This window comes from Ostrea edulis, chromosome 7 (assembly GCF_947568905.1).
Source record: "Ostrea edulis chromosome 7, xbOstEdul1.1, whole genome shotgun sequence".
Classification (NCBI taxonomy): Eukaryota; Metazoa; Mollusca; class Bivalvia; order Ostreida; family Ostreidae; genus Ostrea; species Ostrea edulis.
The window spans coordinates 24,067,299-24,082,468 of NC_079170.1; the positions used below are offsets into that span (position 1 = coordinate 24,067,299).

The following is a 15,170-nucleotide window of genomic DNA, read 5'->3' on the forward strand; positions in this document are numbered from 1 at the left end:
GAAATCCTTTACAATCGTGTTTTAATTTCAAACCACATTTAATATCGCAGTTAATGTAACGAAAGAATATGAGTTGTCAGTCCTATACAGTATTCTGAAAATTCACAAAAATCCGTACAGAAATACATTGCTGTATCCAGTAAATGGTCTACTGAACATTTTTAGTTGCTCGACACAAAATGTTGACTGTTGCGAAGGAGAAATTTAAGACGTATTATTCCACAAACATGTGATAAAAGTGGTTTAAATTTAACATGGATTCTACAAAGTCCCAAAAGAAGTTCATGTAATTATGAAACGACAAAATTTTTCCCAAATCAACAACATCAAAAAGTATAACTTTTCAGTATTTTACCAATCTAATCAAAATCAGGTCCTAAAATACGCTGACAATCCCTACAATAAGACATAATCCCATAGCAAGTCAAATATGCATGACCTTTGGCTTGGAATATTCATTGGAAGATCAGCCAGTCAGATGGCGCCATACAGACAATGATGGCTATTTAGGCGGTTCGCTGCAATTCGGAAACATGTCACCCACGAAGTTTATTCAACATCAAAAAATTATATATTCTCACATAAGAAAGTATAAGCTTCCACAATAATGCCTAATTTATCCGTTTATACAAACAACAAAAAATACGATATAAAATACACCCAAATCAAATTAATTGTGAATTGCGATTTATGTATGAATAGGGATGGGTACAATTTGAATAGTTTTTAAGATGGTTTACTTAATTAACGCGAAGAGTAAACGCCAGTCGACGTAAACGGTGCATTGTGACGTCATATCTAGGTGCGATGTGTTTTCTTTCAAACCAAACAATTGCAGCCATTTTTCTTCAATTGTGAACACCGACGATTTCAGAGGCGACGCGCTGATTGGCTAACTTAAAGTTCACATGAGCATGACCCCTAGTCGGGTTTTGTCTTACGCATAGTGTACGGCGTGAATCTAAGAAGCCTGATTTTAAGTAGATTGACATTTTACAGAACTATTCCTCACGATAAATCAATGACTAACCTAGCATTATAGACAACTGCTTATCAACAAAAATGGAATATGTAGATTTCTTTATTTTGCATTTCTTAAAGGAATTATGAGATTACTCACTGTTTGTTATATTCGCTTTTCATTCATGTTTCCTGATCAGGCATCAAATATGTTAAACATCACTCTGATTCCACAAAAAGTGATCTGAAGTTAATACCAAAAAGATGCCGATATTTCTCATTTACAATATATACATATTCGTAGGTGATCAGGTCTTTCAACAATCTTTTGGAAGTCCCATGGAGACGAATTGTACTCATTAAATACTTGGTCTGTTTTTATACTTCTACGAGGCATAATTTATTCAAAAGGTTGATAAGACAAAATATTTTGTTGTGGCCTGAAAGGTGACATTTAGATATATCCATGTGAACTCAAAATCATAGACATCATAGAACTTTCTATATCTGTTTCGTACCTGGGTAATTTATTGAACATAACAGCAAATTCACAGCCCACCTTTATGACAAAGGAGATGACTTCAGCTTCTTCATCGTCAACTTCCCACATCTATGCATTTGCCACCAGTATTTGCATTTGTGTTTCTCAATTGATTCGTGAGAACATATTCTGTGTATCGCCAATTTCAAATTCGTGGCAGTCTAATGATAAATCAGTTGTTGCTACAAGGGTTTTAACGGTCGTGTTTTAAGTCAGCATTTCGTAAATGTTATGGTCGTTATAACAGTCTTAGGAATTACAACCTGCCATTAAGTCGAAAGTTGTATGAGCAAACATTTCCTGTTGACTGATCACATTCGCTGTGACAGGTTTATGGCCATGAGGAAAAGGGAGTAATATGTATGTAAATCAATATCTAAAGAACGACTCAAGAATTGGTAAGAAACACGTAGAACAACCAATAAAAATAACCATTGACACAACGGATCAACCAGTTAGAAAGTGGGAAAAGTGAAGATAACGAACACTGATCAATCTCATAACTTTTATAAGCAATATGAAACGGAGAGTAGCAAACTACATTGTTTTTACTAGCATAAAAGTTGTGAAATACTGACTTTATACGAGGCTGTTGAAACCCTTGCACCATCAAATTGTTTGACAGTAGCCTGCCTGTATCTCATATGATTATTGTTCAGCATTTAAAAAATATTCTTTCATCATCTGCATATGGTGTTTATATCTCTTAACTGATTCGATACGCAAGAGCTTGTTCTTAAATTTTAAAAATGAGGCAAGCTACTGACAAACAAGTTGATTATAGAGGGGTTTCAACAGTCTCGACGAAAGTCAGCATTTCGCAAATTCTATAGTCGTTAAACGATCTAGTTCACCAACACAACCTAGCATTGAATGAAATGCTGTCTGACGTGTTTCATACCGATTGTTAGACTGTTCTTGGCACATTGATTTTAACTACGGAAAACTCTCTTTACCTTATCAGGATATAGGGCTCATGGTGGATGTGACGGGGCAACAGGGGATGCTTAACTCTTCCTAGTAGCTAAGCAGATAACCCTAACAATCTTTCAGTAGGTGATGCAAGCATGAAATTTGGTATGAAACATCCTTAGACACTATTTTATCATAAAAGCACGTTATCCACCAAATATCTAGAAATGGCGGCCATAATTTTTCAAGATGGCGGCCATACCGTATTCGTGAATTGGAAATACTGAAGGTGCAACTGAAAATCGCACATTTGATGTAAAAATGCGTACAACTGGACACCAAAACGAGTCAAAACTACAAAAAGGCAGTACTAAATATCCTATATACAATTACACCCTACTCTCCTTGCAGAGACTGTAGGTAAAGCAAACAGTCTGCCTCTCGAAAAGAACGAATCAGCAAAAATATAGCCAACTCCATACAAAGGATCAAATTCCAAAACTGAAACTGTGGACTTTCCGCTTCACGTTTCTTCACCCAGTCTTCTTTGGAAAGACTGCTCTCATTTCCCTCTGTGGCATAATTTTCATAGGCCTAATTTATTATAAGTTTATATAAACAGCATGATGTTACCTGGTGTATTTGGCGTGTTCGAGTAACACTGGAAGCAGATAAAATGATTCAGCTGTACCAGGCGTTGTTACCCCAGACTCTACAAGAGCACCAGTCCAACCACTATCCTGCAAGAGTGAATCGTTTGATTTAAAAGCTGACATCTCAATATGCAACCCTCCAAACATCATGATAAACTTGTCTTCACCATAACGTTCTGGCCTGTGTCATTGAATTTATTTGGCTGTTGCATAGATAGGCTGATCAGCAGCAATCACTGGGACCTGACCAAGATTCAAAATAGCAACAATATCACTAATTTCATTCATTACATGTCTGATTTTGGCAACTGAGTGTGCTTGGTCCCGGAGTAATGGTAACAAAGATGTTATACTAACTTCAAAAGGTGGGCTTCTACCCTAAGATGCAAAATGTGATGACCATGTTACATTGATTTCATGCTCGTTTACGGATTCAATGAGACTGACCTTTTGTAATCATTCATATTCTGGCTGAAGCTGGAAACTTGGAACTGAAACAGGACTATCAACTCTCGAAGGCTTAGGGTGTTTATCAGAGAAAAAAACTGGTTGTATGTTGGTAAATGAGTCCGGTAGTTCTGGAACCATTTTAGATTTCGAATTTACTGGTAATTTCTCCCGTACCTCACCTTTGTTATCCGATGTTAGATGCTGAAAGATGGATATACTAGTTCCATGAAATGATGTTGATGAAGACGTTGAAGATGGATTGTGGTCAATATTATCCATAGCAGCAGTAGTGAATATATTCTTTCTAAGATTTGATGGACAAACAACACCTTCCGTATAGAATTGGGAGACCGCTGCATCCCTTAGTTGAGCAGATATTTCAAACACCCTATCATAAGAGACGCTAAGACCGTGATCATGAAACATTTCATCTAATATCTTTTTCCTGGTTTTTGAATAAGTTGACATACCGATAAATACAGGAAATGGCGTCTCACGGTCTTTAGAATGCCTGAGAGTTTTTGACTCTTCTCTCTATTTTGCGTAACAGTTGTACTGAAGCAGCTGTGTCATTGCTAAGTCCGTTTTCGAAGCACCAAATCTTAGCTGAGATTTTATATCAGCACCATGCTCAGTCATGCAAACAAACTGTACAAGAAGAGATGGCATTGAATCCTCAATACAACTGTCATGGAAAGATCCTTGAAAGGCATTTTATGTTCCAACATACGTTTACGCAATATCTTTGCTGCGTTCGCTAATATCAGTGCCTCCGAATAGTCCATCGCCTGTGATAATGCTTCGCCGACGTCTTCCTTCTAGGCTAATAACATATCCCTACCTTTTATGTGAGCTTCTAGTCCAGGGATCTCTTCCTACAACTTGTCTTTAAGTCTCGTGGATTTTATACTTGGCGCTTCTATTCCCGATTGTATCAAACCTTGATTATAGAGGCTCACAAGGTCAGCCAAGCGAAAAACCATCGGACCGTCAGTACCTATTTTCGACTCAACAATGTAGACAAGAAGCACTGAAAAGACGATATGATGGGCCTCCTTCTCTCTTGTTGTCATTTTTTCCGCATTACTTTGACTTGCAAAACGAGCCCTCTCCCTGTTGTAAAAGGTTGTGAGACAAGAGCGATGCTATTTTAGTTCCTGAGCAATTATATCCCCACCACTTAATCTGGTCATCAATCTAACGTTATTCAAATTTCTGGCACATTCATTTAATCGATGATATTTACCATCGTCATAGCATGACGAAATTAAGATTTTGGAGCATCTTTTTCACACAAGAAAGATACTTTATCTTCAGGAGAGCTCCGTCTACTTTTTGTAGGTACACTATGGGCATCATCAGACATATTTGTAGCAGATCGTTTGCGTGCCCCTTCAAGCTCACTATTGCTAAATGAAAGTCTACAGCTTTGATGATATTTAGCATTGTTTTCCCTTAGTGTTTCCTCTATTCCACCACCTTGATCTAACCAATTCGGGTTTAGTTTGATTGGTATCTGATGAATCGCATGGAAGATAGGAATATTTCTTGCAATCATAACGTACCCATCATTATCTGTCCGTTTCGTAACGGGTTGGAAGAGATTTAAGATCTTCATCTTTATCAATCTGACAGAGACAACATTTACTCCAGTCTGTCTCCAAGTTTGATGACAATTGTCTCACATTTGCCATTTTACAAACTAAAGGTAATAGATGTATCAGCGGATATATTGCAACTGACGTTTTATAATCTAGAAACTGACAATGTTTAAGGCCGAGGGTATATCCTTTTACCACCTTAAATTATCCAAAGCACATTGAAATATGGGATTCAACCAGGTTCATGGTAAATTTACCCCTACATCTAGCCCGATCGTTCATCCAACATTGTCTAAGACCCGTGCGATCTGTACACCATCCAGGTAACAATTGTCCCATTACCCTTGGCTCGGCTCTCCTGCGCTGGCACATCCTGTCTATTCAGGTGCGGCTATCTTACTAATACTATTTACTACCTTTATAAAAGAATACTTAATAGTAAAGCTAATGTTGGACCACATGCTGAGTTCCACAGCAGTGACGTCACCAGAGTGCCCTGGTTGTGCTTCGACTGTCACTCTTTTAAATAAATATCTCTTGAAGATTAAAACCGTATAAAATACTCCTTCAATAATGAATAAGCGGTGTTTTACTCAATTAAAAACAAAAGCACAAAACAAATTATTGGGTACTGAACACTTACATAATGCTTTGGCGCCATTTTGAAAAAAATGGCCGGCATTTCATTACGTAACGATTCACAAATGTCTCTCATCATGTTTGGAAGACAAAAAAAGCACGAATTCCGAAAATAAAAAACACAATGTCACTTTTAACAAACAATAGAGGAAGGAATATGCAATATCTTAATGTAGGCCGCCGCCATCTTGAAACATGGCCGCCATATTGTTTTTTTTCGGGTGGATAACGTGCTTTATTTATTCAACTATGTTTGGTTAATATATGTACCAAGTTTGATGCTTGAATCACCAACTGAAAGATTTTTCCATACATAGACATAATCTGCTGGGCTATAGGCATCTGATCCCACCTATGGTGTGTCCAGGGGTTCGTGTTTGCCCAACTATCTATTTTTACCCTTTCATTCCCAAACATACAATTGAATCTTCAAAAGCTGGACATTTGCAAAGTCTCCTTGATCGTAATGATTCCATGGCATGTTACCGACTAAATCCGGTAAACCATTACCCTATCAACTGTTCGGCGACGAAACTAAGACAGCCGCCATGTTAATTTGTTTACTCAGATTCATTGGGTCGTTTCAGAAAAGGTACGTAGTTCCGATATAGAGAGTGTACCGAACGTTTTCTAGGAGACGCTCTGATTGGTCAATAACCTGAGATTACCTCGTACTGGGAGCTGCTAGATTTTGTATTGAAACGCATCGTAGAGGAGCGGATTTACATGCGTAATTTTAATCAGATTATCATTTTGCCTCATCAAGACATAGGGTTCGTCGTGAGTGTGACCGTTCGACACCTATGCACCTGTTCCCACCTCTGGTATGTCAATGGGTGCGCTTTTTATTGTTTTATTTTGTATCATAAGAATTATGAGATTGATCACTTTCCGTCATCTTTACCTTCATTGAAAGATATTAGAATATACCTGTTGCTAGCTGTATATCAGACGGCAGTTTGATTGTTTTTAAAAAGTTTTTTTCTTCGGGGGGGGGGGACTAAACGATTACTTTAAGACAACTCGTGGAAATCTTTGCTGGGATAAAATCCGCTAAACAATGTGACATTATAAATCCAATAAGTATATCATTACATATTCAGATCTTATTTTCATGCAAGTTTGAGTCATCCATAATATAAACCATGTAGCTACTAAGATTGAAAGGACTACGAACTGTTAATATACAGCTGTCGTGTAATGTGTGTCTAATCAATGCAAGGTGTTGATAATAACCAGTGGGTGTGATAGTAGACTCACAACGCCATGGCTGTTATTCAAGAAGAATGTTGCTTATGTTGACGGCATCTATTCCTTTGTTTGTAAATTTGAGCTTAAGGAACTGATGGCATGATTTGGAAGGAATATCACCCATGGTCCGTGCTGGTTTATAGAGCCTGTGGTAGGCAACATCCATAATCATAGAGTTAAGTCTATATTCAGGTGTTGAAAAATCCAAGAATAGACTAGCCATAACTTCTTCAAATAACGTATGTAAAACCCTCAATGGAATAGAGTAAAGTTTTGTACGAATATGATGTGGACCCAATTGTCTGTTGACGTGAGGCAAAAGTGCATCAAACATGACATCATTTATGCTTGGTCTTTTATATGAACGATGTGCGTGACTGCGTTTTCGTCTTTGGGTATTGGGAAAGAGTCCCATAACATTAACGTTATTTCCTTGTGGACTAATCAAATTTCCCACATCAGATACATTATCATTGCATCTATATGGAAATGCAGTGCCTAGGGTCCTGATCCAGTGATCTTCTCGTTGTCTACGAAAAGGGGTGCTTAATGTAGGATTGTTTGTGTGATGCTAATTTTTTTCTAAAATCCTTACCCTCATGGACAAGATGGAGTGGTCCTGTGCATTAAAATGCTTGTAAAGAAGTTGGTTACCACCATTATTAATTTGAAATCTATGCCCCGATATTCTTTTATTAAGTGAACCCTTGGTTTCTCCCACATAGATTAAGCCACACAGGTTACACTCAATGGCGTAGAGAACGTTAGAAAATTTACAAGTCAGATTATCAAACGTTTTGGTACAGAAACTACGTCCAGTTAAATTACTACTAAATGAATTTTTAGCGATCAGTATATCACAAGTTTTGCAATTTTTTGCAGAACATTTTGAGGTAGAACACATGAGGTCTGAAAGGGAATTATCAAATATATCTCTTAAAGGAACATAACAGTCTTTAATTTGGGTATAAGAATTTTGGTTTCTGTACCAAAGCTGACAATCTGACGATTGTACATACGACAAATATTTTATATCTCGAAAGATAATCCGAGGGACACCAACCGATCTGTAGGAGCCTGTGTCCCTTATAGACTCCACAGAGTGACACCTTTTTATACTGGGCGACGTGTCAGCCAGTATTGTTTCGTTATTGTGTATATTCATAAAGGAACATATATCGAGCGACAAGTATCCTCGGGGACAGACTGTCCACCAGCAGAGATACAAACTCGATGGTTAAATGCAAGGTGAAGATAACGAACAGTGATCAATCTCATAACTCCTACAAGCAATACAAAATAGATAGTTGGGCAAACACGGACCCCTGGACACACCAGAGGTGGGATCAGATGCCTAGGAGGAGTAAGCATCCCCTGTTGACCGGTCACACCCGCCGTGAGCCCCATATCCTGATCAGGTAAACGGAGTTATCCGCAGTCAAAATCAGTGTGCCAAGAACGGCTTAACAATCGGTATGAAACACGTCAGACAGCATTTGACCCAATGCGAGGTTGTATTGACGAACTAGATCGTTATAACGACCATATAATTTAGATCTATTTTTCATATCGTACTTATTTTGCGTTTGGCCATCTGCCATATCTATTTAGCAATATGCCATTATCACCGGCATAATTTATTTAGGAATATGTCATTATCACCCACATATGGAGTTTATTTCCCTCAACTGATTAACACGAGTATGATTCGCGTATCATCAGATTTAAAGTCGAGGTAGGCTACTTACAAATAAGTTGACCTTACAGGGGTTTCAAAATATTTGATACCCAAGGGTTTTTAGTCCACTCTGCTCCCTTCGTGGGAAGTGAAGTGGACCGAAAACCCTTGGGTAGCAAATTTGGAGTTTCAACAGCCTTTTTTTAAATTCAGCATTTCATAAATCCATGGTAATCATAACGGTCAAAATTTACAAATACAACCCGTCGTTAGAGCAAGCGCTATTTGAAATAATTGTTAGGCCAAGCATTACATACTGATTTTGACTACATATTACGTCTTTTACCTGATCAAAATAAAAGGCTGACGGAAGATGTGACCGATCAACAGGGGATGCTTAATCCTATCAGGCACCTCATCCCACCTTTAGTGTATCCAGGGATCCGTGTTGCCCTAATTTTAATTTCGTATTTTTTATTGATTGTATGTAATTGATCACGGTTTGGTATCTTCATTCTTTTCTTACCGGGTAACTTGTGGGACCATGAAGTTGTAATAGACGTTTTAATATGATTGAAAAATTTCGACGGGACGTGAAATAATCAATCAATTTCTGTATAGAAAAGTATCATGCTACATGAATGTGCCGCTTGTAATAATGTGAGCGTCTTTGTGAAATTCAACCAAACTGTATATGCATTAACATATGCTGTCTTCGTCGTCGAGTATGCTTTTGGTTTTGTCTCGCAACATTTGATATAATTCCTATAACTGACAAACCTTTGGGACATTTTCCATCGATACTGTTACAGTTTGAGCAGGTGGAAGAACATTTATGTTGACAATTCTTTCCGTATAATCCATTTACACAGGGTACAGAACAATTTGGTCGTGTGTATCCTGGGGGGCAATCTGTCAAAGCAAACATTGAACACTTTCATTTCGGATTTCAAACATTTCGGTTGAGCATCACTGAAGAGACATTATTTGTCGAAATGCTTATCTGGTGCATCGAAATTGGTACCGTATAAGTTTTACTTTATACACATTCTTAACATAAGAAACATTCACTTAGTGAGTGTCATTCTTTTTTCTCGATCACAATTGATCTATAAGTTAAAGAAATTTAAACATTAGATTAGTTGTTTACATATTGTTTGGTATATTGGTATCATTGTAGTTTATGAAATTATCTTTTAGACAGTGAACTGTCTGATTTACACATGTCAGATTTACACATTTGTTTTTCAAAAGCAATTTACACTTCTGGCATATGTTGTCGTACAGTTAGTTTGAAGTTTCTCCTTCACAGTTGTTAATAATGTCGTGAGGAGCAAAAATAAAAATGTATCTTTGTTTGCAAGTATTTTTATGCAGTTTATATAGGAACGGTATATTCATTTGATCCATTGACTGGGATATCAAATGTGTCTGAAACTGAAGCATGGTTTTGAAGAATTTCATCTTTTGAAAGGGCAGTTGGAGTGTAAATACGATAACTAAAAGTGGAATTAATGCCAAGTTCGTTTAAAATACAGTTGTGATAATGGGCCTTACAAACAAAGACAATGTTGTTACAAGCTTTGTCAGCTGGAACCAAACCATACTTCTCATGTAACCTATTTAATTTTTTTATCACTTCTGGTTTCCTAAACAGAGAAGGATAGATGGTACGTACTTTTGTTCTGATATGTCTAATACAGGAGTTTAATATTCCTCTTATTCGAAATAACAAACCATATTCTAAAATTAATATCCATATTCTTAAGGACATTAACCACGATTGGCCGTAGTAATCCAACGATGAGGGCGCTTGTTTCGCAACGGGACGGCCCGCTTTCGATTTTCATCAAACGTATGTATGACGTTTAACATTGGGATTATATGCGATTATACGATATTTCTAAAGCACCGGGGAAGAAATCTGTTTTGCACTAACAGGGTTTTCTATGTATATCAAATGAAGCAAAATTAGATAATTTGTGTTTCCAGAAAAGTTAAAGCAATGTGTTTATGAAAATGTCTCGCAACATTTTATATAATGCCTCTAACTGACAAACCTTTGCGACAACTTCCATCGATAACGTTACAATTTAAGCAGGTAGAAGGACACTTATGTTGACAATTCTTTCCGTAAAATCCATCTACACAGGATACGGAACAATCTGGGCCTTTGTATCCTTGGGGGCATTCTGTCAAAGGAAACATTGAAGATTTTAAACATTATCAACATAAAAAAGATATTCACTTAGTGAGAGTCATTCTTTTTTCCCGATCACTATTGATCTATAAGTTAAAGAAATGTAATCATTGGATTATCTGTTTACATATTGTGTAGTATATTGGTATCATTGCAGTTGATGGAATGAACTTTTAGACAGTGAGCTTTACATCATATTCGAAATAGCAAAACACATTCTGAAATTAATATTCATATCCTCAAGGACATTCCCCACGACTGGTCGTAGTAAGTCAGTTGTGAGGGCACTTGTTTCGCAACCGGGCGGCCCAATTTCAATTTTCATCAAATGTATGACGTTTAACATAAGCGATGATTGTTCCTTCATCCGGCATTAGAAGTAAAAGGCAATGGAGGTCCCCTGTCATGTAGATATTGTCACGAATAAGAAATCTCAATGTGCTCTGCACGGGTCAAAATTTGTAACCATTTCACGTACAGTTGGTTAAGAGTCTGCTAGGAGACGTAAAAGCATAGAAACATAGAACACTTTACCAACAATTCTATAGTTAAGTATAGTATAAGATGATATTCTTATATCATATCTAGTCACAAAACATCAACTCTTCCCTAGTTTCAATAATAGCTGGTTACTCACCGATGCATGTACCACTTGTCTCATTTCTGTAGTACCCATCATAGCATCCTGTTGTTCTGTCATTTATTATTAAAATTAAATTAGTTAATGGTAAAGGTGGATAGAATATAATGTATAATCTAAGATAGATAATAACGGCAAACTAGCAACTCAACTTTATGACAAACGGGGTGATTTCACCTTCTCCATCGTCAGCTTGCCATATTTTTGTAGCAATATTCCATTATCACCTGCATATAGTGTTTATATTTCTCAACCCATTCGATACGCAAGAGCTTGTTCTGCGTATGGTCAGTTAATAAGTCGGGCAAACGGATGACAAACAAGTTGATGGTAAAGGGTTTTCAACAGTCTCATTTAAAGTCAGCATTTCACAAATTATATGGTCGTTATGACGATTTAGTTTGTCAATACAACCTATCATTGGGTCAAATGATGTCTGACGTGTTTTATACCGATTGTTGGACCGTTCGTGGCACACTGATTTTGACTACAGAAAAGTCTTTTTACCTGATCAAGATATAGGGCTCACGGCGGGTGTGACCGGTCGACAGGTGATGCTTAATCCCCCTAGGCACCTGATCCCATTTATGGAGTGTCCAGGGGTGCGTGTTTGCGCAACTATCTATTTTGTATTGCTTATGGGATTGATGAAATTGATCAATTTTCGTTATTTTCACCTTTCACAGAGATAGGATATGTGTTAACAATTTGTTCAACGTTTGGTAATAAATATCGGTGTGTTGTTTTCTTTTACATGCGCCACACTAGCGACGTCACATTCCCATGCCATTACGGATTCAGAATTTGTATAATCAACAACACTACACTCCTACTGAAATCATTGAATTTTTTCTATTAAGTATATTGATTTTGAAAGCTTTACACTTCTGATGAAATCTTTGAATTTCTCTATTTACGTTGACCTTGACATCCCTGTAGAAAATATATAATCTATGTAAAACTGGATGCTATGGAAAACAGTTTGAACATGCACAAGTGTACCTTTTCACAGACACGACTCTTATTTTTGGCTCAAAACATGACATTATATTACGTGATCGTACACATTTGTGGATGGAGGAGAGATGGATAGATTTGGGATACATGTCAATCGCTTGGTCAGTTGTAGATTTTATAAAGTCTCCCTCGGGAATTTTCCACTCATATGGAGACGTCACCATTGCAGGTGAAGGGCTGCGCAATTTAGGCCTATGATCGGCGGTTGTGGCTTTTAAGCTGGGTGGGATCTCAATTGTGCCACACATGCTGTGACGCGGTACCTCGGTTTTGCGGTCTCATTTTAAAGACCGTCCCATGTAGTCGCTTCTTACAGCAAGTAAGCAGTACTGAGTACGTATTCTAATCTAGATCAAATAATTGACAAGAGGGTCATGAAAAATAAATGTGTTCTATAATGGGTTGCGAAAAACTCTTTTCAATGTTTTTGATTAAAGAGGTTATTGTTATGAAATCTAATCTATTCATTTATAGTTAGTTACATAGCAACACATTCACCTCAGCGACACTAAACAGAGGGATTGATATACTGTTTTTTTCATAGCTTAATATAAATCATTTGTGATGTATCATGAGCTTTTCAAACACGACAACCAAGCTTGTGAGCATCAATATTTTGTTGTTAAACTTTTATCATTGGATTAAGGAATGGGATTCAAATGTTTTTATATAGACCAGAGTATGTTCCCTGTTAAATTTGAAATTAATTCAAAGGTTAAGAGTCAAATATACAAGTATATACCTAATCATCGTCGGAAACCCACGGTCGGTCGCTCTCCGTTTACCTACCTTGGGACACAAGGCCGATATTTTCGCTTGAAGGTGTGTATCACATTCCCTTTGTGATTGGTCGCTTTACCATTCCTTATTGCGATATTCAACCAATGAAAAGCCACTTATTTCCAGTCCTCGGGAGCATAGAAAAACATGCTTTCAAAGCGGAGATTTTGATTACGTTTAAGTTGGACAAGTTACAAAAATTTTAGCGAGATGGTTTATCTGCATTATTGAAGCAGAGGATGTATTTGTGTCTATAAAGACAGGGGGGGGGGGGGGGGCTGCGTTATGAAGTTGTTCCAGTTATGTTGCCGGCGCAAGTTGAACCAGTAATTTTGACCTACTTTATATTATGTAAACACAGTTGATGTCTCAACTACGAAAATTACACAATTATATGTGAACGGGATTGTAAGACCATATCGTAATTCAAATTTGCATCTAATTTTTAGATTGTATCATGCATGACTGATTTCATTCACATGCCATGCAACAGTGATTATAATAAACATTTCAGAGATGAATCCAGAATTTCCGAAAAGGGGGTCACAGGTAAGGTGAAGTACTAGCCAAAATAATCAGCCATTTTGGGTGCCAAATATGGAGTTTTCATCTATAATTATATCTTTGATAGTGGCACAACAAAACATACACACTTTCATGGGCACGCACCGCCATTACAACTGACACTGAGTTCTTGGAATACTTGTGGCGATTGCCATCGTTCCTCGATAGGTCAATTAAGGTCATGCATTTTAATGAGTATTGCAAAAATATCGGTGTTGTGTCCCACGGGAGGTAAAAGGAGAGCAATCGACCGTGAGTTTCCGATGATGTTACCTCATATACATTAGGTTATTACATTATCACAGATGTAGCAATAAGACGTATAATGAAATGTTTGCATGTTTCAAGATGAATAAGGTATTCTTCAGTAATACGGGTGCATTCAAAAGTAGCAACCTGACAAATATTCCCTAATCCATCTGCCACAAATATCAATATGAAGATATTCATTACAAGTAATTACTTACATGTTTTGAAACGTCGCCCTGACTGAGAAGAACATTAGATACATGACTGCTAAATTAACCAACTCCATAGCCACATTTATTAAACACGGATATAAACACGGAACAAGGAAACTGCAATCTCTCTATTGATGTAAAAATTATGAATTTTGTGAAAATACTGATATTGGTGGAATAAGGGTTTATTTTTCATGTCATTAATTTCTTTAAGATTATAGTACAATATAATTCAAGTTTCCTGGACCCCATATTCTCGCCACAACTCTAGGAGAGAGAGACTTTTAAAACTTAAAGAAAAATACGTGAATATGTATGTTGATCCAGGTTGTTTGTGTGTTATATTATTGGGAATGTCCGTATTAAGTGTTAGTATTTTTATCGGAGATTTCATTTGAAATCATACGTGTGATCTGATGCTTTAAAAAAAAGTTAAGTGACATCATCTATTGTGTTTAGGCATTGAATGGTTTGACTATTCAATACTTAGCAGGTGAGTAGCTAACTACTAGTATTCAACGACCAAACCGTTGATTAGTAAACTGTTTACTGTTAAAAAGATAACTATTCAAATGTTGGTTAAAGATTTATGGTGATGGTGATAATAATCAGTATTTAAATCGATGCAGGCTACTGACAAAGACGTCGATGGTACAAGGGTTTCAACGTCAGCATTTTGTAACTTCCGTGGTCTTTATAACGATCAAGTTTGCCAATACAACCTATCATTGGGTCAAATGTTGTCTGACTTTTTTTTTTTAATTTTAAATATTGATTGTTAGTCCGTTGTTTGAACAATGATTTTGACAACAGAAACTATGTT

At 37.0% G+C, this 15,170-nt stretch overlaps 1 protein-coding gene across 1 annotated transcript; it reads right to left on the reverse strand.

Annotated features, from left to right (window-relative positions):
* Positions 1 to 9,364: 9,364 nt before the first annotated feature.
* Positions 9,365 to 14,431, reverse strand: LOC130048629 (multiple epidermal growth factor-like domains protein 10). The gene is made up of 4 exons (XM_056145623.1): positions 14,354 to 14,431; positions 11,523 to 11,578; positions 10,746 to 10,877; positions 9,365 to 9,597 (listed from the first exon to the last, which is right to left on the reverse strand). The coding sequence occupies exons 1-4, from the start codon at positions 14,419 to 14,421 to the stop codon at positions 9,365 to 9,367; spliced, it is 489 nt and encodes a 162-aa protein (XP_056001598.1). The 5' UTR covers positions 14,422 to 14,431.
* Positions 14,432 to 15,170: the final 739 nt, after the last annotated feature.